At 51.9% G+C, this 26,475-nt stretch overlaps 1 protein-coding gene across 1 annotated transcript in view; it reads left to right on the forward strand.

The window, feature by feature from the left end:
- The window catches only part of LOC107110470 (bactericidal permeability-increasing protein-like), a 24,694-nt gene extending 691 nt beyond the window's left edge, over positions 1–24,003 (forward strand). Inside the window, exons 2-13 of the mRNA XM_015411257.1 lie at positions 906–1,061; positions 6,238–6,301; positions 7,864–7,924; positions 8,717–8,808; positions 13,972–14,148; positions 14,665–14,724; positions 16,561–16,728; positions 19,579–19,667; positions 20,385–20,427; positions 21,863–21,923; positions 22,036–22,112; positions 23,910–24,003. Coding sequence (XP_015266743.1) covers positions 906–1,061; positions 6,238–6,301; positions 7,864–7,924; positions 8,717–8,808; positions 13,972–14,148; positions 14,665–14,724; positions 16,561–16,728; positions 19,579–19,667; positions 20,385–20,427; positions 21,863–21,923; positions 22,036–22,112; positions 23,910–23,966 — 1,105 coding nt within the window. The 3' untranslated portion in view covers positions 23,967–24,003. The remainder of the gene's footprint in view (positions 1–905; positions 1,062–6,237; positions 6,302–7,863; positions 7,925–8,716; positions 8,809–13,971; positions 14,149–14,664; positions 14,725–16,560; positions 16,729–19,578; positions 19,668–20,384; positions 20,428–21,862; positions 21,924–22,035; positions 22,113–23,909) is intronic.
- The last annotated feature ends 2,472 nt before the right edge of the window (positions 24,004–26,475 follow it).

The following is a 26,475-nucleotide window of genomic DNA, read 5'->3' on the forward strand; positions in this document are numbered from 1 at the left end:
CACTGGTCTGATCCAGCAGGGCTCTTCTGATGTTCTTATGAAGGCCTTGGCCTCCGTGCCCTGTGGTGTTGGCCCTCCAGAGGAACTGGTTGGCCAGTGAGACAGGATGCAGAACTCGATGGACCACTGGTCTGATCCAGCAGGGCTCTTCTGATGTTCCTATGAAGGCCTCGGCCTCTATGCCCTGCTGTTGGCCCTCCAGAGGAACAGGTTGGCCCCTGTGTGAGACAGGATGCTGGACTAGATGGACCCTCTCTGGTCTGATCCAGCAGGGCTCTTCAGGTGTTCTTTTGACCGGGGCAGACATCCCACTTGCCCTCTGAACAGAGCCGTCCGTTCTCCAAACCCACCCTCAGACAAGCAGTGGGTTTGTTCCATCTGCCAGGGATGCTTCCTCTCTTTGCTCCGTCTAGACCAGGGGTGGCCAAACTGTGGCTTGGGAGCCACATGCGGCCCTTTCACGCATATTGTGTGGCTCCCGGCACGGTGGCTGGGGAAGCAAAGGGGAGGCGTGCCTCCCGGATCGGTCTTCCCTTCCCCAGCCTGGGTAGGCTTGAGGTGGTGGTGGGGGAACAGAGAAAGAAAGCAACTTTAACTTTAAACGCATTCTCAAAGCCCCTCTCCCCCAGCCTACAAGTATCATTGGCTAAATAAGCATCATCATCAATATCTGTTTTTACCCTTTTTGTTTTTATTTTTTGGCAGTCTCATTTAATGTTAACGAAAAGCAAATTTGCATATTTTTTCAGTAAAAACATGTGTGTAATATTTGTTCATGTCTTGCGGCTCTCAAACATCTGACGTTTATTCTATGTGGCTCTTATGTTAAGCAAGTTTGGCCGCCCCGGGTCTAGAACTTGTGCCCGTGAATTGCTTGTAACCCACCACCTCTCCCGCCCCCACAGACCAGACGGAGGCACCGCTGACATCCGAGTCCACCAGTTGTCTCTCTCCACTCTCCTCGGGCTTGGCAAGGAGGCCACGGGACGGCCACGGGTGTGGGCTGCTCGGTGCCGGGCCACCATTGGGGACATCCGCTTGAAATTCCACGGGGGAAACAGGTGGGTAAACCTGATTTTCGCACTGAGCTTCCTTCATAGGGCACTCCTAAGATGGGACCGGAGAACATCCTGATGGCTCTCAACTAGCAACCAGAGAATCATGGAATAGTTGGAAGGGACCTCCAGGGTCATCTAGTCCAACCCCCTGCACAGTGCAGGAAATTCACAAATTTATTTATTTATTTTATTTATTTATTTCACTTTTACCCCACCCTCCCCGCAAGCAGGCTCAGGGCGGCTTCCAAAACTGACGAGCAGTATACATGCACAATAAAATATAAATACAAGGCATCAGTTAAAACACAAACAATCCATATAAAACATTCAAATACCTTTCCCCCCCCACACACACACAGTGATGCCTGTCCCATGCCCAGAAGAGGACAAAAAACCTCCAGGAGCTCCAGCCAAACTGGCCTGGAGAAAAATTGCTTCCTGACCATTGCTCCCTCTAAGCTGTGGAGTTTTGTGAGCAAAAATTCTCCTTCGGGAGCCACTGGCATTAAAGTGGTGAGTGACCGATTTGGCGGCTGCCTAAGTTAGTTTGCTCTGGAGCCATCCCCTCCTGAGTGAAGACAAAAATTTATTTATTTTATTTATTTTTGGATTTATATCCCACCCTCCCCGAAGGCTCAGGGCAGCGAACGACGAGGCACAAGTGCCAGATTTAAAACAGATAAAACAGTCTAAAACAATAAAATAATACAGTACAACAACAAAGTGTCAGTGCAAGATGGGGTAGAACTTCCTCGAGGCTAAAAAACCGGAGGCTAAAAAACTGTGAGCTAGCTCACACTCACTCAGCTTAGAGGGAACAGTGTTCCTGACCGCAAAGTGGCGATCGGCATTTCCCTGGGCGTGTAAGAGAGGGCCGTGAGAACTAAGCACTGATGCAACCCTTCCTGCCCTCCCTTCTCATGATCTGCCCAAGTTCACACAATCCGCATTGCTGTCAGATGGCCATCGAGCCTCTGCTGGAAAACCTGCCGAGAAGGAGAGCCCACCACCACCCGAGGAAGCCTGTTCCACTGAGGAACCGCTGTTTAGCCGGAAACACTTCTGATTTAATTTCAACCTGTTGGTTCTCGTCTGACCTTCTGGGGCAACAGGAAACCAGTCTGCCCTGTCCTCTAGATGACAGCCCTTCAAGTACTTGAAGATGGTTATCCTATCACTTCTCAGTCGTCTCCTCTCCAGGCTAAACATACCCAGATGAAGAAGAAGAGAAGAGATTGGATTTATACCCCACCCTTCACTACCCGAAGGAGTCTCAGAGTGGCTTACCATCTCCTTATCACAGAATCATAGAATGCTAGAGTCGGAAGGGACCTTGCAGGTCACCTAGTCCAACCCCCTGCACTCTGCAGGAGCACAGCCGAAAGGTAGCCCTGCAACATACCCGGAAGATGGTCGTCCAGCCTCCACTTGAAAACGTCCAGCAAAGGAGCATCCACCACCTCCCAAGGCAGTCTGTGTTCCACTGCTCAACCACTCTTACAGTTAGGAAGTTTTTCCTGATATTTAGCCGGTACTGACTCCCTTGTAATTCCCACCCATTAGATCTAGTCTTGCAATCCGGAGCAAGAGAGAACAGATCTGCTCCATCTTCTACATGAGAGCCCTTCAGATACTTGAAGACTGCAATCTTGTCCCCTCTAAGCCTTCTCTTTCCCAGGCTAAACAGACCCAACTCTTTCAGCCTTTCCTCATAAGACTTGGATTCCAACCAATGTTCCCTCTAAGCCGTGGAGTCTTGTGAGCAAAAATCCTACCTTGTGAGCTGCTGGCATTAAAGTTGTGAGCAAGTGATTTGACTGCTGCATCAGTCAGTTAGCTCTGGAGCCGTCCTTCCTGAGCTGAGACAAAAATGTGTGAGCCGTAGGCTAAAAAACTGTGAGCTGGCTCACACTTCACTCACCTTAGAGGGAACACTGATTCCAACCCCCTCGCCATCCTGGTTGCCCTCTTCTGGACACGCTCGAGCTTGTCAACACCCTTCCGAAAATGTGGTGCCCCAAACTGGACATAGGACTCCGGGTGAGGCCTGACCCTAGCAGAACAGAGCGGAACGACCACCTCCCGTGATCTGGACACAAGGCTTCTGTGAATGCATCCCAAGATTGCATTAGCTTTCTTTGCAGTCACATCACACTGCAGGCTCGTGTTTAACTCCTTTCCCTTCCCTCTCCCCACAACAGACACCCTGTGAGGCGGGTGGGGCTGAGAGAGCTCTCTTGGGAACTGCTCCTGAGAGAACAGCACACCCCGGTCAAAAGACACCTCTCCAGGCTAAACATACCCAGCTCCTTCAACCTTTCCTCCTAGGACTTGGTCTCCAGGCCCCTCACCATCTCCGTTGCCCTCCTCTGGACACGCGCCAATCAAAAAACTCAAAACTCAAATACCTTTTATTGGCATACAATATTAAAATAAACATTTCCCAGTATTAATACAATCCAGTAGAGATTATAAAATAGATAATCGTGGTAAACCATTCCAAGGATATGTCAGGCCTATACCATACCTCAAGTTGTCACAAGACAGATTTGACCATACACAGGGCTTTTTTTGTAGAGAAAGCCCAGCAGGAACTCATTAGCATAACAGGCCACACCCAACAGCCGAAACTCAGTAGCATAGTGGGCCACACCCCTGACAGCACAGCACATTAGCATATTAGGCCACACCCCCATGTCACAATAAGTGTGGTCATCCAGCCACACCCACCTTTTGCATCTTATTCTGTTTACCTTGTTTGTTGTCCAAACCCAGGGCTTTTTTTTGTAGCAGGAACTCCTTTGCATGTTAGGCCACACACCCCGAATGTAGCCAATCCAAATGAGTTCCTGCTGTTGGGTGTGGCCTATTATGCTAATGAGTTCCTGCTGGGCGTGGCCAACTCAGGAGCCAGCCGGAACTCCGTTCCTGTGCGTTACTGCCCAAAAATAGCCCTGACCATACAGAAGATAGCTGAGTCGTAGAATAAATTGAAATCTAAACTTTTAAACTTAAGGTGTTTGTTTTAAATTATAAATTAAGAATCATTAATATGCTCAGAATCATTCTTCCGTTTTATAAAACCATGAAGAAACTTAGAGGTCACTTCAATGATCTCCGGGTCTCGTGAAGCAAGGAGATAATTTATTTATTTATTTATTATTTATATTTTTATCCCGCCCTCCCCGTAGCTTGTTTCTATCCGGTTGGCCTGCTACCAACCTAAGGGGGGCTTCTATAAATTCCACTCGAAGGTCATTTAACAATTTACCGTGTAAGAGTACGTGCCCAACCGTTTCTATTTCTCTTCCATTACATCCACAAAACCTGACTGAATAAGGAATTTTCTTATATCTCCCCTCAAGAATAGTAGAGGGGAAACATGCGCCAGTCTTGGGTGTCTAATCAGGCCTCTGTCCCTGGCGGATGGGCAAAGCTGCCAACTCCAGGTTGGGAAATTCTTGAAGGTTTGGGGGTGGAGCCTGGGGAGGGTGGGGTTTTAAGCGGGGAGAGGCCTCAGCCGGGAAATTGGTGCCAGGGAGTCCACCCTCCAAAGCGGCCATTTCCTCCGGTGTCTGGAGCTCAGCTTTAATTCCAGAGGAACGATATATGAGGATCAAATGGGGTTGGACTAGATGACCCCGGGGGTTCCTTCCAGCTCCATGATTCTACGAAAGGAGCGTTACAAAAGTTACCACGGGCCATCCTGGGGGAGGAAAGTGGGGTGGAGATGAAGTAAATCAGTGAACAAATTGACAGAGGCTTCCCTTTGGAGAGGGTCCGCCGCTACCCTCTCCTCCTGTGTCGGAAGAGCACCGCCCGTGTTTTATGTACAAAAGGAGAGTCATACTTTGCATCACATTTGCTTAGTGCGGTCATTGTGAAGAAGAAGAAGAGAAGAGATTGGATTTATCCCTCGCCCTTCACTACCCAAAGGAGTCTCAGAGCGGCTTACAAACTCCTTTCCCCTCCCCACCACAGACACCCTGTGAAGTAGGCGAGGCTGAGAGAGCTCTGGCAGAAACTGCTCTTTTTTCAAGAACAGCTCTGAGAGAACTACGGCTTGACCAAGGTCATCCAGCAGGTGCAAGTGGAGAAGTGGGGAATCAAGCCCGGTTCTCCCAGATTAGAGTCCGCGCACTTAACCACTACACCAAACTGACTGAAGAAGAGATTGGATTTATACCCAGCCCTTCAATAATCAAATGTGTCTCAGAGCGGCTGACAAACTCCTTTCCCTTCCCCTCCCCACAACAGACACCCTGGGAGGTAGGTGGGGCTGAGAGCTCTGACAGAAACTGCTCTTTTTCAAGGGCAGCTCTTGTCAGGACTGCTGTTGAGAGAACAGCTTGCCCAAGGTCATCCAGCAGGTGCAAGTGGAGGAGTGGGGAATCAAGCCCGGTTCTCCCAGATTAGAGTCCGTGCACTTAACCACTACACCAAAATGTGGGCACCTTGTGGTGCAGAGATATGTTTAGGATTAATGGTTTCCTCTAAGCTGAGTTAGTGTGAGCCAGCTCACAGTTTTTTAGCCTCTGGCTCACAGATTTTTGTCTTAGCTCAGGAAGGAGGGCACCAGAGCCAACTAATTTACACAGCAGCCAAATTGCTCGCTCACAACTTTAATGCCGGGAGCTCACAAAGTAGAATTTTTGCTCACAAGACTCCACACCTTAGAGCAGGGGTGTCGAACTCATTTGTTATGAGGGCCGGATCTGACAAAAATGAGACCTTGTCGGGCCGGGCCATGTGTGTCATGAAATGTGATGCCAGGTAGCGGAGATATAAACTTTATAAAGGACACAAACACAAAGGGGTTGTTGTTGTTGTTTACTTAAAATAAAAACAGGCTTAAAACATTAGCTCTGTAAGCGGCAAACCTACTTTTGATTTAGTGACATTCACCACAGAAATCTCACGCTCAGAGTTCTGAGTCTAGGACCCAGGGTTGAAACATGAAATGGCTGCGTCATTCAGAGAGTCTGGCAAAGCAAATCTATGATGCAGAAGCAGCAGCAGAACCGGAAGCAGAAGATGGCCGGTTCCACTGCAGGCCTGAGGGAAGCCCTCCGGGGCCTGATCCGGCCCCCGGGCCGCATGTTTGACACCTCTACCTTAGATGGAGCATTACTCGGGACGCCTCCCTCACGCTTCTTCCCTACGCTCCTCTTTCCCACAGCTGGTTCTACAACCGCTTCACTTCCGTACTGGAGATGCTCCTTCAATCAAAGCTCAACAAACAAGTGAGTCTTAACAGCAGTTGATGCCGATTCTTCCTCTGGGAACGTGCCGGGCAGGAGGAGAGCTGGGTCGTATTCCCGGTGCCTGTCTGTCCAGCCCGTGGCAAGTTGAAAGGCATCTATTTGTGGAACAGTCAAATGATGTGGGACCTTGGGGTTCAGTCCCCAGCATTGTGGCATGGATCATGGCTGTCCCGGCCCTGGGAAGGATCTGTTAGCAGCAGGGGTATTTTCCTGCAGGAGCGCACAGGAGCAGAGCTCCGGCAGTAAAGAGCCCGGGGGGCGGGCACATGCAACAAGCCCCGCCCCCTGCTCCCAGCAGCCCTCAGTCAGAGCAAGAAGCAGCCAGGTAAGCTGCAGAGCCCCCCTGGCCAAAACAGTCCAGTGGCACCTTTAAGACCAAGTTTTATTCAGGTACAAGCTCTCCCTCCTCTGCGAGGACAGATCTGCACTCCAAAACATAGCTAGCAATTCAAAACAGTCCAGTGGAGCCTGAGCGGTGGGTGTTGCCGTCTGATGCACTTCCAGTGACGTCAGGGGGTGTGGCATATGCAAATGAGTCATGCTAATGAGTTATGCTAATGAGCTCCTGCACCTCTTTTTGTACGGAATGACCCCTGGTTAGCAGGCAGAGCTTTCATTTGCAGGAGCGCCGTCTCCTGAGCCTAAAGAGATGGCAATACAATTTGCATGAGTGCAATGTTCTTTGGGGGGGGGGGAAGGTATAGGTGTAGTACAGCCTGATCTTGTCAGCTCTTGGAAGCTAAGCCAGGCCGGCACTTGGATGGGAGTCTACCGAGGAACTCTCTGCATAGAAAGGCCATGGCCAATCACCTCTGCCTAGTCGCTTGCCTTGAAAGCCCCTTGCTGGAGTTGCCATAAGTCTTGGATGGGAGAGCACCGAGGAAGGGAGACCACCAAGGAGGAGGATGCGCAGGAAGAGGAAACGGAAGAGGAGGAGGGGGAGGAGGAAGGAGAAGAGGAGGAGGAGGTTGGATTTATACCCCGCCCTTCACTACCCGAAGGAGTCTCAGAGCGGTTTATAATCTCCTTTCCCTCCCCCTACCCACAACAGACACCTTCTGTGAGTTAGGTGGGGCTGAGAGAGCTCTCTTAAAAACTGCCCTTGAGAGAACAGCTCTGAGAGAACTTGGGACTGGCCCAAGGTCACACCAGCAGCTGCATGTAGAGGCGTGGGGAATCAAACCTGTTTCTCCCAGATTAGAGTCCACACTCCAAACCACTATACCAAACTGGCTCTCCTATGCTTCTCGCTCCTTGCTTGCCTTGAAAGCCCCTCGCTGGATTTGCCATAAGTCTTGGATGGGAGACCACCAAGGAAGTCTCTGCAGAGGAAGGCAAGGGCAAACCACCTCTGCCTACTCGCTTGCCTTGAAAGCCCCTTGCTGGGGTGGCCATAAGTCTTGGATGGGAGTCCACCAAGGAAGGCTCTGCAGAGGAAGGCAAGGGCAAACCACCTCTACTTACTCGTGCAGGGGAACGGTATCTGTCTATCCACCAGCTTGGCCTGTTCTTTAATATTTCTGGGTTCTGTTCTCTTCCAGCTGTGTTTCGAACTCAAGAAAGGCGTTGATGATATCGCACCAGTCCTGCACGCCATGAACGGTATGTATGTGTGCGCGCCAAGAAACGTATGTTCAAAAGACACTTCACCTCTCTCTGGACAGTTCCGGAGGCCTACAGTTGCCAACGTCCAGGTGGGGGCCGGGCAATCTCTCAGAATTACAAATGATCTCCAGACGACAGAGATCAGTTCCCCCTGGAGGAAATGGGTGCTTTGGAGGGTGGACTCTGTGGCATTGCATCCTTGCTTGAGCACACTCTCTTATCCAAACTCAGGGTGCCAACCTCCAGGTGGGGGCCGGGTGATCTCTTGGAATTACAGCTCATCTCTAGACTCAAGAGCTCAGTTCCCCTGGAGGAAATGGCTGCTTTGGAGGGTGGACTCTGTGGCATTGCATCCTTGCTTGAGCACACTCTTTTATCCAAACTCAGGGTGCCAGCCTCCAGGTGGGACCAGGGGATCCCCCGGAATTACAGCTCATCTCTAGACTCAAGAGCTCAGTTCCCTGGAGGAAATGGCTGCTTTGGAGGGTGGACTCTGTGGCATTGCATCCTTGCTTGAGCTAGGGATGCCAGGCTTCTAGAGGGACCTGGGGATGTCCCAGAATTACAGCTCATCGCTAGACTCCAGAGATCAGATTATCCTGGAGGAAATGGCTGCTTTGGAGGGTGACTCTGTGGCAGTGCACCCCAATGGGTTCCCTCCCCAAACCCCGCCCCCCAGGCTCCATCCCCAAATATCCAGGAATTTCCCAGCCTGGAGTTGGCAACCCTACAGGAGGCAGCTGGGACGTTGTCGTGCTAGAGGAATCTTTTCTCCCTCTTCGGCTACAGTCTCCATCCGGATAAATTCCTTTGCGGAACTGGACTACTCCTTTGTGAGCAAGCCGGTGTTTGGTGTGGACCGGTGCCACGTAGATCTCAAGGTAAGACATCTGGGCTGTGGCGGGGATCCCGATTCCCGGCAGTATTTTTTTTTTTTACTCCTCTAGGGATCTGTGACACTTTTCGATATCTGCCTGGCCTTGGAAGTGTGGGGCGGAGAGTTCCTGCCGGTCCGTGCAGAGCCACGGAGAGATCTGCCTTGGGGGCCAAGTTGACCGTCCCCTGTGACCCAAAAGCAGAGTCCTGCATACATTTCCAAGCAGGCGGATATGGAAAACGCAGTCCTGGCAGTCCGAATGGTAGATTTTCCAGGGAGAAATGTCGTCGGAACTATCTCTGGTGCCTCCCTGACCTTGGTAGCCTGGGCGAGCCTGATCCCGTGAGATCTCAGAAGCGAAGCAGGGCCGACCCCGGCGAGCACTTGGAAGGGCGACCTCCAAGGAATACTGGGGCTGGGACACAGAGGTAGGAAATATCAGTGTCCAGGTTGGGGCACCACATTTGAGGAAGGATGTTGACAAGCCCGAGCGTGTCCAGAAGAAGGCAACCAGGATGGCGAGAGGGTTGGACTCCAAGTCTCACGGGGAAAGGCTGAAAGAGTTGGGTGTGTTTCGCCTGGGAAAGAGAAGGCTTAGAGGGGACAGGATTGCAGTCTTCAAGTATTTGAAGGGCTGTCATGTAGAAGATGGAGCAGATCTGTTCTCTCTTGCTCCGGATTGCAAGACTAGAGATCTAATAGGTGGAAATTACAAGGGAGTCGTTACCAGCTGAATATCAGGAGAAACTTCATGACTGGAAGAGTGGTTGAGGGGTGGAACACAGTCTGCCTCGGGAGGTGGTGGATGCTCCTTTGCTGGACATTTTCAAGCGGAGGCTGGACGACCCTCTTTCGGGTATGTTGTAGGGCTGTCTTTCGGCTGTGCTCCTGCAGAGTGCAGGGGGTTGGACTAGATGACCTGCAGGGTCCCTTCCGACTCTAACGCTCTACGATTCTATGATCAAGCCACCTCTCTGAAAAATGTCCAGGCCCCACTAGGGGGGTCACCAGAAGCGAGCCAGTTTAGCGTAGTGGTTAAGTGCGTGGACTGTAATCTGGGAGAACCGGGTTTGATTCCCCACTCCTCCACTCGCAGCTGCTGGATGACCTTGGGCAAGCCATAGTTCTGTCCTTGAAAAAGGGCAGTTCTGGAAAGAGCTCTCTCAGCCCTGCCTACCTCACAGGGTGTCTGTTGTGGGGAGGGGGAGGGAAAAGAAGCTTGTCAGCCGCTCTGAGAATCCGAGTGAATGGCGGGGTATAAATCTCTTCTTCTTCTTCTTCCTCTTCCTCCTCTTCTTCTTCTTCCTCTTCCTTTTCTTCCTCTTCTTCTTTCTCTTCTTCTTCCTCTTCTTCTTCTTCCTCTTCTTCTACCTCTTCCTCTTCTTCTTCTTCTTCCTCTTCTTCCTCCTTTTCTACTTCTTCCTCTTCTTCTTCCTCTTCTTCTTCTTCCTCTTCCTCTTCTTCCTCTTCTTCTTCTTCCTCCTCTTCTTCCTCCCCTTCTTCTTCTTCTTCCTCTTCTTCTTTCTCTTCTTCTTTCTCTTCTTCTTCCTCTTCTTCCTCCTCTTATTCTTCCTCCTCCTCTTCTTCTTCCTCCTCCCCTTCTTCTTCTTCTTCCTCTTCCTCTTCTTCTTTTTCCTCTTCTTCTTCCTCTTCTTCTTCTTCCTCCTCCTCTTCCTCCTCCTCCTCTTCTTCTTCCACCTCCTCTTCTTCCTCTTCTTCTTCCTCCTCTTCTACTTCTTCCTCTTCTTCTTCTTCCTCTTCTTTCTTTTCTTCTTCTTCCTCCTCCTTTTCTTCTTCTTCTTCCTCTTCTTCCTCTTCTTCTTCCTCTTCCTCTTCTTCTTCTTCACCATGACTTCCAGGCATGCACACACATGTACGCATGCACACACACACCAAAAAAAGAGAAAAAGGCAATGTCTTTGGTGCCCTCACTTTCTGGGGGTGGGAACGGCTGTCATTGCTGTTGACGGATGGAGATCCTGTCGGGTCTTCAAGGCAAGAGACATTCAGAGGTGGGTTTGCCGTTGCCTGCCTCTGCGTAGCAGCCACCCTGGGCTTCCTTGGGGGTCTCCCACCCAAGTACTAACCAGGGCTGACTCTGCTTCGCTTCTGAGATCCGATTAGATCGGGCTCGCCTGGGCCGTCCGGGTCAGGGCCCTCTCTGTCTAAGGGGTTCATTTTTCCAGACCTGGTCAAAGGCTTTTGGGCAACTGACGTTGGGGAGGCCAAGCTGTCTCCCCTCCTCTCTGCTCTAGGGGGGCAGCACCCGTCCTCTTTCCCCCACACACACACCTGACTGAAACGGTGAGGTGTTGCTAGGGTTGCCAACTTCAAGAAGAAGAAGAAGAAGAAGAAGAAGAAGAAGAAGAAGAAGAAGAAGAAGAAGAGGAGGAGGAGGAGGAGGAGGAGGAGGAGGAGGAGGAGGAGATTGGATTTCTACCCCACCCTTCACTACCCAAGGGAGTCTCCGAGCGGCTTACAAACTCCTTTCCCTTCCCCTCCCCACAACAGGCAGGTGGGGCTGAGAGAGCTCTTTTGAGGACTGCCCTTGAGAGAATGGCTTGCCCAAGGTCATCCAGCAGCTGCAAGTGGAGGAATGGGGAATCAAGCCCAGTTCTCCCAGATTAGAGGAGGAGGAGGAGGAGAAGAAGCAGAAGAAGAAAAAGATATTGGATTTCTACCCCACTCTTCACTACCCAAGGGAGTCTCCGAGCGGCTTACAAACTCCCTTCCCTTCCCCTCCCCACAACAGACACCCTGTGAGGGAGGTGGGGCTAAGAGAGCTCTTTTGAGGACTGCCCTTGAGAGAACGGCTTGCCCAAGGTCATCCAGCAGCTGCAAGTGGAGGAATGGGGAATCAAACCCGGTTCTCCCAGATTACAGTCTGCGCACTTAACCACTACACCAAACTGGCTGCCTTATACCTCACCCTTCACTTCCAAAGGAGTCTCAGAGTGGCTTACAATCTCTGTTCCTTTCCCTTCCCCACAACAGACACCCTATGAGGCAGGTGGGGCTGAGAGAGCTCTTTCGAGGACTGCCCTTGAGAGAACAGCTCTGAAATAACTTGTGACTGACCCAAGGTAACACCAGCAGCTGCATGTGGAGGAATGGGGAATCAAACCCGGTTTTCCCAGATTAGAGTCCGCGCACTTAACCACGACACCAAACTGGCTAGAGAAGCGTTAGTGCACTTTGTCCATGGCCAGCTAAGAAGAGATTCACCCTGAGGTCATTACTCAAATGACAATTGTCCCTGACTCCCATCTTTACTCTGCTTTGTGTCTCCTACCAAGCTTCAGACAGCTTTTTGAGGTGCATTGGTTTAAATTCCTCGCAATATATCCCACAAACCAGTTACTTGGTGCCTTGGTGAGAGCCACTTTGGTGTCGTGGTTAGGAGTGTGGGATCTAATCTGGGAGAACCGGGTTTGATTCCCCCACTTCTCCACATGCAGCTGCTGGGGTGGCCTTGGGTCGGCCACAAGTTCTCTCTGAGCTGTTCTCTCATGAGCAGTTTCTCTCAGAGCTCTCTCAGCCCCACCTGCCTCACAGGATGTATGTTGTGGGGAGGGGAAGGGATGGGAAAGGAAAGGAGATGGTGAGCCCCTCTGAGACTCCTTCAGCTAGTGAAGGGGTGGGGTATAAATCCAATCTTCTCTCTCCTTAAAAAATTCGCTTTTGAAAATTTGAGAAACTGCTCTGGCCAGGTAGCTTTGCGATGGCACAGTGCCCATCAGTCAGTGCTGTTCACGGCTAATTCCTGCCAAAAACTAGCAGGACTCGTTCCTACTGACGTTCATCCTACGGGGAAGATTATAGGCTTGTTCGAAATGGGCTGAAAGTGGTTCCAGTAATTCTGCCTGCCCATACTCACCCTTAGCATACCAGAGAAGCCGGCAAAGGAATAAACAAAACCAGGGCCAGCCCCAGCTTATTTTGCACCCTAGGCGAGGATCCCTTCTGGTGCCCCCCCCCCCCCCCCCTGCGGCCCCCCATTTTCCAATATTAATCAAAAATAAATGCATTTTAGGAAGAATGAAAAACACAAATAATCAAGAAACTTCCAGAGTACGGGGCCAGGTTCAGTTTGGCGCCCCTAAGGGCTGTCCTGCTCTAGGCGATTGCCTAGTTCGCCTAGTGAGTGAGCCGACCCTGAACAAAACCAAACCGAATTTGAGTCCAGTGGCACCTTTAAGGCCCACAAAGTTTTATTCAAAGTGTAAGCTTTGCCCGAAGCAGTGTGCTTTGCACACGAAAGCAGATAAAACTTTGTGGGTCATAAAGGTGCCACCGGACTAGAACTCTGTTCTGCTGCTTCAGAGTGACACGGCCAACCCACCTGAATTCAGAACAAAACGAAAAAGTGAAAAAGTACCCTCTCTCAGAGCTGTCCTTGAAAAAAAGAGCAGTTTCTGTCAGAGTTCTGTCAGCCCTGCCTACCTCACAGGGTGTCTGTTGTGAGGAGGGGAAGGGAAAGGAGATTGTAAGCCGCTCTCTCCTTTGGATAGTGAAGGGTGGGGTATAGATCCAATCTCTTCTTCTTCTTCTTCTACCTCACAGGTGCCTGTTGTGGGGAGGGGAGGGGAAAGGGGTTTGTAAGCCGCTCTGAGGCTCCTTTGGGTAGTGAAGGGCGGGGTATAAATCCAATCTCTTCTTCTTCTTTCAGAGCTGTTCTCTCAAGGGCAGTTCTCAGGAGAGCTCCCTCAGCCCCACTGACCTCACAGGGTGCCTGTTGTGGGGAGGGGAAGGGAAAGGAGATTGTCAGCCACTCTGAGACACCTTTGGGGAGTGAAGGGCGGGGTATGAATCTAATCTCTTCTTCTTCTTCTACCTCACAGGGTGTCTGTTGTGGGGAGGGGGAGGGAAAGGAGTTTGTAAGCCGCTCTGAGACACCTTCGGGTAGTGAAGGGCATGGGGTATAAATCCAATCTCTTCTTCTTCTTGAAAAAGAGCCGTTTCTGTCAAGAGCTCTCTCAGCCCCACCCACCTCACAGGCTGTCTGTTGTGGGGAGGGGAAGGGAAAGGAGTTTGTCAGCCACTCTGAGACTCCCTTGGGTAGTGAAGGGAAGGATATAAATCCAATCTCCTTCTCCTCCTCCTCCTCCTCCTCCTCCTCTTCTTCTTCTTCATCATGGTTCTTCTTTCTCCCCCCCGCACTGTTTAGGGAGAGTTCTTCACCCCGGGACAGCCCCGTGCAAACGTCTTCACCCCCTCGCCCTTCGTCTTGCCCCAGCAGCCAGGTTCCATGTTCCTTCTCGGGATCTCGGAATTTTTTGCCAATTCCGCCGCCTCAGCCTACTTCTTCGCAGGGGTGCTTCGGAAGAACTACACCGACGAGATGGTAAGGCTCTAAGAACAACTGGCAAGCAAAACCAGGATGTTTAAATGCCTAGGAGAAGAGAAGGGGATGGGAAGGCGGATGGGGGTGCGCTAAAATTATTGTTTTGATCTCCCCCTTTTTTGTCAGAGCTGTTCTTGGAAAAGAGCCCTTTCTGTCAGAGCTCTCTCAGCCCTGCCTACCTCACAGGGTGTCTGTTGTGGGGAGGGGAAGGGAAAGGAGTTTGTGAGCCACTCTGACACTCCCTTTGGGTAGTGAAGGGCGGGGGATAAATCCAATCTCTTCTTCTTCTTCTTCAAAAATTCTACTTTGTGAGCTACCGGCATTAATGTTGTGAGCGAGCAATTTGGCTACCGCATCAGTTAGTTTGCTCTGGAGCCATCCTTCCTGAGCTGAGACAAAAATGTGTGAGCCGGAGGCTAAAAAACTGTCATCTTAGAGGGAACACTGCTTTGGAGTCTCCTCGGCCTCCTTCCCACTTTGGAGGAGCCGATCCATGCACGGATGCTTCTGTTTCAGATCCCCAAAGGCTTCCCTTTCCACCTGAACACAGACAATGTGGGAATGCTGATTCCAGAGGTGAGTTTGGAGTTAAGAAGGGGAAAGAAATATTCGGGGAAATGTCTCTTTTATGGTGTTGTTCTTTTGTTTCTCCTTAATTTTCATCTGAGGCCCGAAATGGCAAACCTGGACATTTGGGAAAACTCTTTTTTCTATCTCTTTCAGAATCACAAGTGGGACACTTTTTAGGGTTCAAGTCTAGTAGCACAGAGACAAACAAGGTTTCCCAACAGAGGGTATAGCGATAGCCACAGGAGTGAACAGCTTTAAAAGGGGATTAGATAGATTCATGGAGGAGAGGTCTATGAGTGGCTACTAGCCATGGTGACTGAGGGGAACCTCCACATCCAGAGACACTAAACCTCTAAATCCCAGAGTCAGGAGGCAACATCAGGGCAAGACCTTGGCCTCCGTGCCCTGTGGTTGGCCCTCCAGAGGAACTGGTTGGCCCCTGTGTGAGGCAGGATGCTGGACTAGATGGACCCTCACTGGTCTGATCCAGCAGGGCTCTTCTGATGTTCTTCTGAAGGCCTCGGCCTCTATGCCCTGTTGTTGGCCCTCCAGAGGAACTGATTGGCCACTTTGTGAGACAGGATGCGGGACTAGATGGACCCTCACTGGTCTGATCCAGCAGGGCTCTTCTGATGTTCTTATGAAGGCCCCGGCCTCTCTGCCCTGTTGTTGGCCCTCCAGAGGAACTGATTGGCCACTGTGTGAGACAGGATGCGGGACTAGATGGACCTTCACTGGTCTGATCCAGCAGGGCTCTTCTGATGTTCTTATGAAGGCCCCGGCCTCTCTGCCCTGTTGTTGGCCCTCCAGAGGACCTGGTTGACCCCTGTGTGAGGCAGGATGCTGGACTAGATGGACCACTGGTCTGACCCAGCAGGGCTCTTCTGATGTTCTTATTAGGGGAAGGCCTAGGCCTCTCTGCCCTGTTGTTGGCCCTCCAGAGGAACTGATTGGCCACTTTGTGAGATAGGATGCTGGACTGGATGGACCCTCACTGGTCTGATCCAGCAGGGCTCTTCTGATGTTCTTCTGAAGGCCTTGGCCTCTATGCCGTGTTGTTGGCCCTCCAGAGGAACTGATTGGCCACTTTGTGAGACAGGATGCTGGACTAGATGGACCCTCACTGGTCTGATCCAGCAGGGCTCTTCTGATGTTCTTATGAAGGCCCCGGCCTCTCTGCTCTGTTGTTGGCCCTCCAGAGGAACTGCTTGGCCACTGCGTGAGACAGGATGCTGGACTAGATGGACCCTCACTGGTCTGGTCCAGCAGGGCTCTTCTGATGTTCTTCTGAAGGCCTCGGCCTCTCTGCCCTGCCTCACACAGGGGCCAACCAGCAGGGCTCTTCTGATGTTCTTATTAGGGGAAGGCCTTGGCCTCTCTGCCCTGTTGTTGGCCCTCCAGAGGAACTGGTTGGCCCCTGTGTGAGGCTGGACTAGATCTGGTCTGGTCCTCACTGGTCTGGTCCAGCAGGGCTCTTCTGAGGTTCTTATGAAGGCCCTGGCCTCTCTGCCCTGTTGTTGGCCGTCCAGAGAAACTGGTTGACAAAGTGTGCCTGCACACGAAAGCTCATACCTTGAGCAAACCTTTGATTGGTCTTCAAGGTGCCCCCATTGGACTCTATAATTGTTCTACTGCTTCACACCAACACAGCTGACCACCTGGATCTATCACCAGGGTCACCCAGTGAGCCCCCAAGGCAGGGTGGGGATTTGAACCTGGGTCACGGAGACCCTAGCCCAAGCTTCTAACCGTGCTGGTAGTTCCAGAGAGCGACTGCCTGACCCCCTCAGCAAGTCAAGACTCATCTCAGTGCCTCTTTTCCTCTACCCCGCCCCGCCCCAGCTGGAGAAGGCGTTCCCAGATATGCCCCTGCAGGTTCTCGTGGGGGCCCGGAAGCCGCCTGCCCTGAGCTTCTACCCCGACGGGGTGCACGTGACAGCCTTTGGATCGATTGAAGTGTGCGTCGTCCTGCCCAACGGAAGCTTGGCCCCGGCCTTCCAGCTGAATATCGTAAGGCGGGAGTGTGCTGTGGGGCTTTTTCTCCGGGATGGGGGCGGTGGGGCTAAAATATGGACACTTCTCAAAGGAGGAAGACGACAGTCACCGGGTCTTACCGGCCTTCCAGCAGGGGGAGCCCCAGTCTGTGTCTTCTGGTTGGACAAAAAAGGGAGGGGGGGAAGACTGAACCTAAAACCTAGAATTCAGAACCTATAAAGGTTAGTCAAGAACAGAAGAGGGCCAACTCTTAAAATCTAATTATGAAACCTAAAAAATATACATGTATTTATTAAACACAAATTAAAATAACTAATAAGGGCCCATTCGTACCTCATATACAAATATAAAAACATACAAAGGCTGATGAAATAGACCTAACGCGTTTCGGCCTTCACAGGCCTTCCTCAGAGGTCTAATGCAAATAGAACATGTTGGCTGATATGTAAAAATATATACAATCATACATATACAGAATATGCAATAGAGACCAGAAAACAATTGTTCCAAAGTTTAACCACTGGGCAAAGAAGAGAAATACAAAAATACAAATGAACCCTCCAGTGCAATCACCTGTCCAGTAGTACTTCTCTCTGGTCAACTTATATATATTCTCCTGAGCTTTTACAGCCAAATGTTCCCAATGAAATGTTTCTTAAGCAGTCTATTTTAGGTCTATTTCATCAGCCTTTGTATGTTTTTATATTTGTATATGAGGTACGAATGGGCCCTTATTAGTTATTTTAATTTGTGTTTAATAAATACATGTATATTTTTGTATGTTTCATAATTAGATTTTTAGAGTTGGACTTCTTCTATTCTTGACTAAGCTTTATAGGTTCTGAATTCTGTGTCTTCTGGTTACCATAGAGTTTTTGGCCGAAATGCTAGAGCGCCGACGTGCGATGTGCCCGGCATGATGACATCACGTCCGGGTGACATCATCGCACCGACGACGTCAACACGGGAGAGGGCTGTTTGGGGGCGGGCCCCTCGAAATCAGGGGGACCCCTGCCTCCACTGGGGTTCCGGCGACCCTGTGTAAGACAGGGGTCCCAGTGGGCACCCGCTGACCTCTTTCCCGGCGCCCGCCAACTGTTTTTAGAAAGTGGGCGTGGTCATGTGGGGTTTCCACCCAGCCGGGCTTCTGATTGGCCATTGGAGAGTTGATTGGCGGCGCTCTGCCTGACACCACAGCACAAAGGTTTTCACTGTGTGATGGGAGGGACGCGGCGGCTGCCGTTTTGTGGCGGGCCCCGCCTCCCCTGGCAGCCATTCCGTAGCCGCGCACCCCATGGCGTGCTAGAATTCCAAAGGTGCCCACGGGCTCAGAAAGGGTGGGGAGAAGGGAGGGGACGTGCTACACTTAGTGTCCACCCTGGCCGGGGGGTGGGGAAGGGGATTTCAGAAAGGGTCTTGTGGAGACCAACGCTCCCTCTAAGCTGTGGAGTCTTGTGGGCAAAACGTCTACTTTGTGAGCTTACTGGCATGAAAGTGGTGAGCGAGCAATTGGGCTGCTGCATAAATCAGTTTGCTCCGGAGCCCTCCTTCCTGGGCTCAGACAAGAATGTGTGCGCTGGCTCACACTCACTCAGCTCAGAGGGAACACTGGCAGCTACCAGGGGTCATTTCCTGCAAGAGCGCACAGGAGCGGAGCTCCGGCAGTAAAGAGCCCAGGGGGCGGGCACATGCAACAAGCCCCACCCCCTGTTCCCAGCAGCCCTCAGTCAGAGCAAGAAGCAGCCAGGTAAGCTGCAGAGGACCCCCCCCCCGTGGCACCTTTAAGACCAAGTTTTATTCAGGTAGCAGCTCTCCCTCCTCTGTGAGGGCAGATCTGCACATCTCCCCCCCCCAATAGCTAGCAATCCAAAGTCCAGTGGAGCCTGAGCGGTGGGTGTTGCCTTCTGACACACTCCCGGTGATGTCAGGGGGTGGGGCATATGCAAATGAGTTATGCAAATGAGCTATTGCACCTATTTTTCTATGAAATGACCCCTGGCAGCTACCAAGGCTCCCTCTAAGCTGTGGAGTCTTGTGAGCAAAACTTCTTCTTGGTGAGCTTACTCGCATGAAAGCGGTGAGCGAGCGACTGGGCTGCCGCATCAATGAGTTTGCTCCGGAGCCCTCCTTCCTGGGCTCAGACAAGAATGTGTGAGCCGGAGGCTAAAAAGCTGAGCTAGCTCACACTCCCTCAGCTCAGAGGGAACACTAGAGACAGAAGGCGGAGGGCTTGTTCAGGGATGCCGCGAACTCTCATCAAGACTTGTAGAACCTTTCCAGTGTTCAAAGCGCCTCACACAAGCCACCTCAGTAATCCGCACAAGAACTCTGTGAAGTTGGCCTGGTGTGTTGTTTCCCATATCGTCTGGCCAGTGTGGTGTAGCGGTTAAGAGTGCGAACTCTAATCTGGGAGAACCAGTTTCGATTCCCCACTCCTCCTCCACGTGCAGCTGCTGGTGTGACCGAGGGTCAGTCACAAGCAGTGTTCCCTCTAAGCTGAGTTAGTGTGAGCCAGCTCACAGTTTTTTAGCCTCCGGCTCACACCTTTCTGTCTCAGCTCAGGAAGGAGGGCTCGAGAGCAAACTAATTTCTGCCGCAGCCAAATCGCTCGCTCGCCACTTGAATGCCAGGAGCTCACCAAGTAGAATTTTTTGGCTCACAAGACTCCGCAGCTTAGAGGGAACATTGGAAGTTCTTTCAGCGCTGTTCTCTCAAGGGCAGTTCTCGGGAGAGCTCTCTCAGCCCCGCCTGCCTCACAGGGTGTCTGTTGCAGGAAGCGGGGGAGGAGGAGACTCCTTCGGGTAGTGAAGGGCGGGGTATAAATCCAATCTTGTCTTCTTCCTCTGGCTCTCCTTTGGTCCACAGGACGGCAACTTCACCGGGCAGTTCTTCCTCGGACCAGTCAGTTCTGGGAACTCCCTCGGCAAGCTTTCGGGATTGGTGAACCTGAAAAAGTGAGTCTTAGGGTTGCCAACTTCCCAGGGGAGACTGGAGATTTCCTGCCGTGGCACCTGATCCCCACCTAACAGAGACCAGTTCCCCCGGGGGGGGGGGGAAGGGCAGCTTTGGAGGGTGGGCTCTCGTAAGGTCCCTCCCCTTCCCAAACCCCGCCCTCCCCGGGCTCCACCTCCCTTGGAGTGTATCCAATAGCTGTCATTGAATGCCTAAACATGCAATGTTAAGCTTCGTCCTGGGCTAGGATCCTAATGCACCCAATCGCATAGCTAGCCCAGGAAGAACCGACCAATCGCACATCAGCAAGCTCCCTGAGCGGGAACGTCGACGATTGGACCTTATGAAGACAATCTCATTGGTTGATAATGTACAGTAAAGGTGGGGCTATATTAGCCGGGAGAGTTTAAAAAGGGAACAGCTTTCATGCAAAGGCTGTTCTGGCTATCTGATGTTGATCCGTGTTGGAGCTGTGTTCGAGTTGATGAATAAAGCGATCTCCTTGCTGAATCACTCTCCGACTTCTTTGTTAAGTGAACGGCTTAACATCCCCCCCAATCTCCTGTTATTTTGCAAGCGAGTCTCCCTGAAAGCCCCGTGCTTTTTCTGTGCCAAGGAGTCCTCCCCTTTTTGTTCCTACACTTCCTCTCTGGCACCCACATGTTTGCATAGGGGGCTCTCAGACTGAGCAATGACCCTTTTCTCAATGGTCCCAACAGCTTCCAGGTGTACCAGGGCTGGTCGAACATCGGTGACGTCAAGGTGAGCCGGGTGGGGGCGTGTGTTTGTTTGCTAAATTTGAATCCGGTACCACCTTAGAGACCAACATGATTTCCGAGATATAAACGCGGTGGCTCAAGTGGTGAAGACGCTGAACTGCAGGCTGCGGAAGGTCGGTAGTTCAGCAGTTCGAGACTCGAGTGTGCCGCATGACGGAGTGAGCTCCTGTCTCTAGTTCCAGCTCCGGCCAACCTAGCAGTTCGAAAGCAAGAGATTGCAAGTAGATAAATAGGTACCGCTTCGGTGGGAAGGGAACAGCGTTCCGTGCGCCTCGGTGCTTAGTCATGCCGGCCACTTGACCACGGAAATGTCTTCGGACAGCGCTGGCTCTTCGGCTTTGAAACGGAGATGAGCACCGCAACCCTAGAGTCGAACTCGACTGGCTTTCGAGCAAGGGAACCTTTACCTTTATCTAAGCTGTCGAGAGTAAAAGAAGAAGAAGAAGAAGAAGAGATTGGATTTATACCCCGCCTTTCACTTGGAGTCTCAGAGCGGCTTACAAACTCCTTTCCCTCCGCCTCCCCACAACAGACACCCTGTGAGGTGGGTGGGGCTGAGAGAACTCTGACACAAACTGCTCTTTTTCAAGGACAGCTGTGCCAGAGCTTGTGACTGACCCAAGGTCACATCAGCAAGTGCAAGTGGAGGAGTGGGGAATCAAACCCGGTTCTCCCAGATTAGAGTCCGCGCACTTAACCACTACACCAAACTGGCTCTCTAATCCTCTGAATCCCAGAGCCAGGAGGCAACATCAGGGGGAGGCCTCGGCCTCTCTGACTGGTTCTTGGCCCTCCAGGGGAACCGGTTGGCCCCTCTGTGAGGCAGAATGCTGGACTAGATGGACCACTGTTCTGGTCCAGCAGGGCTCTTCTCATGTTCTTAGGAAGGCCTCGGCCTCTCTGCTCTGTTTGGTGTAGTGGTTAGGAGCGCGGACACTCATCTGGGATAACTGGGGGTTTGATTCCCCACGCTTCCACATGCAGCGGCTGGTGTGACCTTGGGTCAGTCACAAGTTCTTTCAGCGCTGTTCTCTCAAGGGCAGTCCTCAGGAGAGCTCTCTCGGCCCCGCCTACCTCACAGGGTGTCTGTTGTGGGGGGAGGGGCCTGGAGGGGGTGCAGGTGGCGAGAAGGCCTGAGGGAAGGGGCAGGATTCACAATCAGGTGGGCACACAAACATGGAAAGAGAAGTGTAGGCAGGGCCTGGAGGTGGGTGGAAGGTGGCCCCTTGGCACTGTCTGCCCCGGCCCTCTAGAATCCCGGAACCAGCACTTTCTAGAGGCCCGATCCCTTGGGGTCTTATTTGTCCTTGCGCCAGGGTCCTCCTCCAATCCCGGGACGTGCCGCATGTTACCCCTGTGGCTGTCTCTTCCCTTTCACACCTGTGCTTCTTCTAAGACCCAGTTTTTGTTTGCTTCAGGTGGAATTTCTGGAGAATGCGTTGAAGGTCGGTGTGCAGCTGGGACTGCTGGCAGTCAATCGTGAGTCCGGGATGGCTTCCCTGCCTTTTGTGCTGTTTTTTGCGGGGGAATGGGGACTCTCCCTTCCTCTGCCTGGGTTCCTCCTCTCATTGTCCCCCTTCCTGTTCTTTAGAGCATCTGAAGAAAGGCGTCCTCCTTCCCAGCATCCATAATATCAGCCTGGTGAACCCGCAGATCACAATGTACCAGGTAACGCCTCACTCTACGGCTTCAGCGTCGAGAGGGGCCGTGGCTCAGTGGGAAGAGCCTCTGCCTGGCATGTAGGAGGTTCCAGGTTCAATCCCCGGCATCACCAGTTAAAAAGGACTAGGCTGTAGGTGATGGGAAAGACCTGTGCTTGAGACCCTGGAGAGCTGTCAAGAGAGGCCGTGGCTCAGTGGCAAGGCCTCTGCTTGGCATGCAGAAGGTCCTAGGTTCACGCCCCGGCATCGCCAGTTAAAAGGACCAGGCAGGAGGTGATGGGAAAGACCTCAGCCTGAGACCCTGGAGAGCTGTCAAGAGGGGCCGTGGCTCAGTGGTAGAGCCTCTGCTTGGCATGCAGAAGGACCCAGGTTCAATCCCCGGCATCTCCAGTTAAAAGGACCAGGCAATAGGTGAAGGGGAAAGACCTCCGCCTGAGACCCTGGAAAGCTATAAAGAAGGGGCCGTGGCTCAGTGGCAGAGCCTCTGCTTGGCATGCAGAAGGACCCAGGTTCAATCCCCGGCATCTCCAGTTAAAAGGACCGGGCAGTAGGTGATGGGAAAGACCTCAGCCTGAGACCCTGGAGAGCTGTCAAGAGGGGCCGTGGCTCAGTGGTAGAGACTCTGCTTGGCATGCAGAAGGTCCCTGGTTCAATCCCCGCATCATCTCCAGCTAAAAGGAACAGGCAGAAGGTGATGGGAAAGATCTCTGCCTGAGACCCTGGAGAGCTGTCCAGAGGGGCCGTGGCTCAGTGGTAGAGCCTCTGCCTGGCATGCAGAAGGTCCCAGGTTCAATCCCTGGCATCTCCAGTTAAAAGGACCAGGCAGGAGGTGATGGGAAAGACCTCTGCCATGTGGAATCTGCGGCCAAAAGTTGTAGTGATGGCCACAGGAATAAAGAGCTTTCAAAGAGGCTTAGATAGATTCATGGAGGTTAAGTGTATCAGTGGGTGCTAGCCCTGGTGGCTGAGGGGAACCTCCACATTCAGAGGCACCACTCCTCGGAATCCCAGCACAGAATCTGTGTGTGTGTCTGTGTTAAATGCCATTGAGTCGCTTCCAACTTATGGCCACCTTATGAATTAACGACCTCCAAAGTGTCCTCTCGTCAGCAGCCTCACTCGGGTCTTGCAAACCGAGGGCCACTGCTTCCTTGACAGAGTCCATCCATCTCCTGTTGGGTCTTCCTCTTTTCCTGCCGCCTTCAGCTTTTCCTAGCATTCAGGGGTCATTCCCTGCGGGAGCGCACAGGAGCGGAGATCCGGCAGTAAAGAGCCCAGGGGGCGGGCACATGCAACAAGCCCCACCCCCTGCTCCCAGCAGCCCCCAGTTAGAGTAAGAAGCAGCCAGGTAAGTTGCAGAGCTCCCCCTGGCCCAAAACAGTCCAGTGGCACCTTTAAGACCAGGTTTTATTCAGGTACAAGCTCTCCCTCCTCTGCGGGGACAGATCTGCACGTTCCCCCCCCCCCCCCCCCAATAGCTAGCAATCCAAAACAGTCCAATGGCGCCTGAGCGGTGGGTGTCGCCTTCTGGCACACTTCCGGTGACATCAGGGGGTGTGGCATATGCAAACGAGTTATGCGAATGAGTTATGCGAATGAGCTCCCGCACCTCTTTTTCTACAGAATGACCCCTGCTAGCATTATTGTCTTTTCCAGTGACTCTTGCCCTCTCATAATATGACCAAAGAACGATAGCCTCAGTATGGTCGTTTTAGCTTCTAGTGAGGGTTCAGGCTCAGTTTGATCTGGAACCCACTGATTTTGCTATCTTGTTTTACCAGACGAAAAACTCTTCTCCCCGCAGGGCCTGATGCTCGTAGCGACAGATCTCCACCGTGCTGAGCTCCCAGCTGCTGTGTAGCCACTATGAACTGCGAGGAAGGAAGGAAAGGCAGAGACACCCCCCCCCCAAATTCCACCCTGAGGCCAGATCCTGCATAGCCTCCTTCAGAAACAGGCTGCACTGGACATCTCGGGACATATTTTTGGGCCGTTCCAGGCCACGTTCGATTTGTGCAGGGACGGCACCGCGGTCACCCGCGCGATGGCAGGGTGACGTATCGCTGGGCCTGGTGTTTGTCCCGCATTGAGATGTTGAAATGAAGATCACAGAAAAGGTGACGTCGGCCACGTATTGGACAGTGTCTGTGCCGTCGCCGTCAGAAGGGACGTGAGCCCTCCCTTGATGATGCCATTTTGTGAGTTCCAAAGAGCTCTTTTTTAAGGCGGGGGAGAGGCAGGGCACTGTTTCTTTCTCCAGTACTAAAGTGCGCGGTCTCCTCTCCTGCACGGTTTTAAAGAACGCGTCTCCAATATTCAGGCCCCGGATCCCTTTCTGAACATATCCAAACTTCCCCATTCCCAGTCGTTGCCATCCCTCTAAAAGGCTGTCACTTCCTGTAGTCAGGTAAGCATCTCTTCGGGGCCCTTGCACGCACCCCTCCTTTTCGGGAGGCGAGATGGGCTGTTTCAGATAGCGTAGACTTTTCAGCTGTGGTCCCCCCCCAGATGTGGAATGCTTGCCCCAAAAAACTTTGCCAGGCACCGAATCTTTTGCGTTTTCAGTTCCAGTTGAGAATTCAGTTATTTCGCCAAGGTTTTGGCTGGTTTTATCTCTCCCTCTTCTTATCCATGTAAGACACATGTTGGGATACCTGGTTTGTTTTTAACCGGTTTGATTCCCTGATTTATGCTGTGTATTTTACTGTTTTGTCCTAACCTACATAGCCCAGGTTAGCCCGAGCTCACCAAATCTTGGAAGCTAAGTAGGGTTTCAGGAGGCGAGATGGGCTGTTTCAGAGAGCGTAGACTTTTCAGCTGTGCCCCCCCCCCCAGATGTGGAACGCTTGCCCCAAAAAACTTTGCCAGGCACCGAATCTTTTGAGTTTTCAGTTCCAGTTGAGAATTTAGTTATTTAGTACTCGGATGGGAGACCGCCAAGGAAGTCCAGGGTTGCTATGCAGAGGCAGGCAAGGGCAAAACCCCTCTGTTCATCTACCCTGACATGGATGGCCTTACCTTGTTAGAACTTGGAAGCTAAGCAGGGTCTGTCCTGGTCAGTGCTTGGATGGGAGACCGCCAAGGAAGCCCAGGGTTGCTACGCAGAGGCAGGCAAGGGCAAACCACCTCTGTTTGTCTCTTGCCTTGACCTGGATGGCCCAGGCAAGCCCGATCTCATCAGATCTCAGAAGCTAAGCCGGGTTAGATCAAGACGGGCAGCCGTGTGAGTCTGTCTGTAGCAACAGAAAAGAGCGAGAGTCCCGTAGCGCCTTAAAGACTTCGCAAAATTAGTGGCATAACCTGCCTAAATCTAATTAAACTGAATTAAACTCCAATTCAGTAAAGGTGCTCCTGGACTCCTGCTCTTTTCTACGGCTACAGACAGAGGAACACGGCCGCCCATCTCGATCGGTCTCCGTGGAGGAAGGCTCCACATTGAACCGTCAACCTTGCGACGAAACTTGCACAGGTACGAACAGGCACCTGGAGAAACGGGCCGTGACTCGCGAAAGCTCCTCCCCTGCCACAGATTTTCTTAGTCTTTAAAGTGCTCTTGGACCCCTGCTCTTTTCTACTGCTAAGCAGGATTAGTACTGGGATGGCTTGACGGCAACCCCCCCCCCCTCAAAACACCTGTCTTGTAAGATTCCCGGTGGCCTTAAAAGTTTCAAATATGTTTTAACGATTAGGTACAGACGGATGCTCCAATCAGGGGCGGATTAACCATGAAGCAGACTAAGCGGGTGCTTAGGGCTCCAGGGCCAAAGGGGGCACCGCAAAGTTGGGGAAAGGGCGAAAAGACCTTTATGTAGCCCACGCTTGGCTTAGTTTGTACAGTATGTTGTGTTATCCTATGAATAAATTTTTGTACTGCTGCAACCTGCTTTGTGAGCTCCCGTCTCTAGTTCCAGCTCCTGCAAACCTAGCAGTTTGAAAGCAAGAAACTGCAAGTAGATAAATAGGTACCACTTCGGTGGGAAGGCAACAGCGTTCTGTGCGCCTTGGTGTTTAGTCATGCCGGCCACATGACCACGGAAACGTCTTCGGACAGCGCTGGCTCTTCGGCTTGGAAACGGAGATGAGCACCGCAACCCTGGAGTCGGATTCGACTGGCTTTCGAGCAAGGGAGACCTTTACCTTTACCTTTAACCTGCTTTGTATATCTGGTCAGACAGGTCAACCACTAAAATGGACTGGGTCAGTGTGGAAAGGAGGGGGGTGTTGGATCCCCAAGCATCGAGAATAAATCCACGTTTTCAAGAAAAGCAAAATTTATTTCAAAGCGTTGAAGACATACTCAAACACGTTCTTTGTTAGAACTGGGGATACACAGGTAGGGCGAGCATAATAAAGGGAATTCAAACAGATAC

Source organism: Gekko japonicus, unplaced genomic scaffold (assembly GCF_001447785.1).
Source record: "Gekko japonicus isolate JY-2015 unplaced genomic scaffold, Gekko_japonicus_V1.1 scaffold1756, whole genome shotgun sequence".
NCBI lineage: Eukaryota > Metazoa > Chordata > Lepidosauria > Squamata > Gekkonidae > Gekko > Gekko japonicus.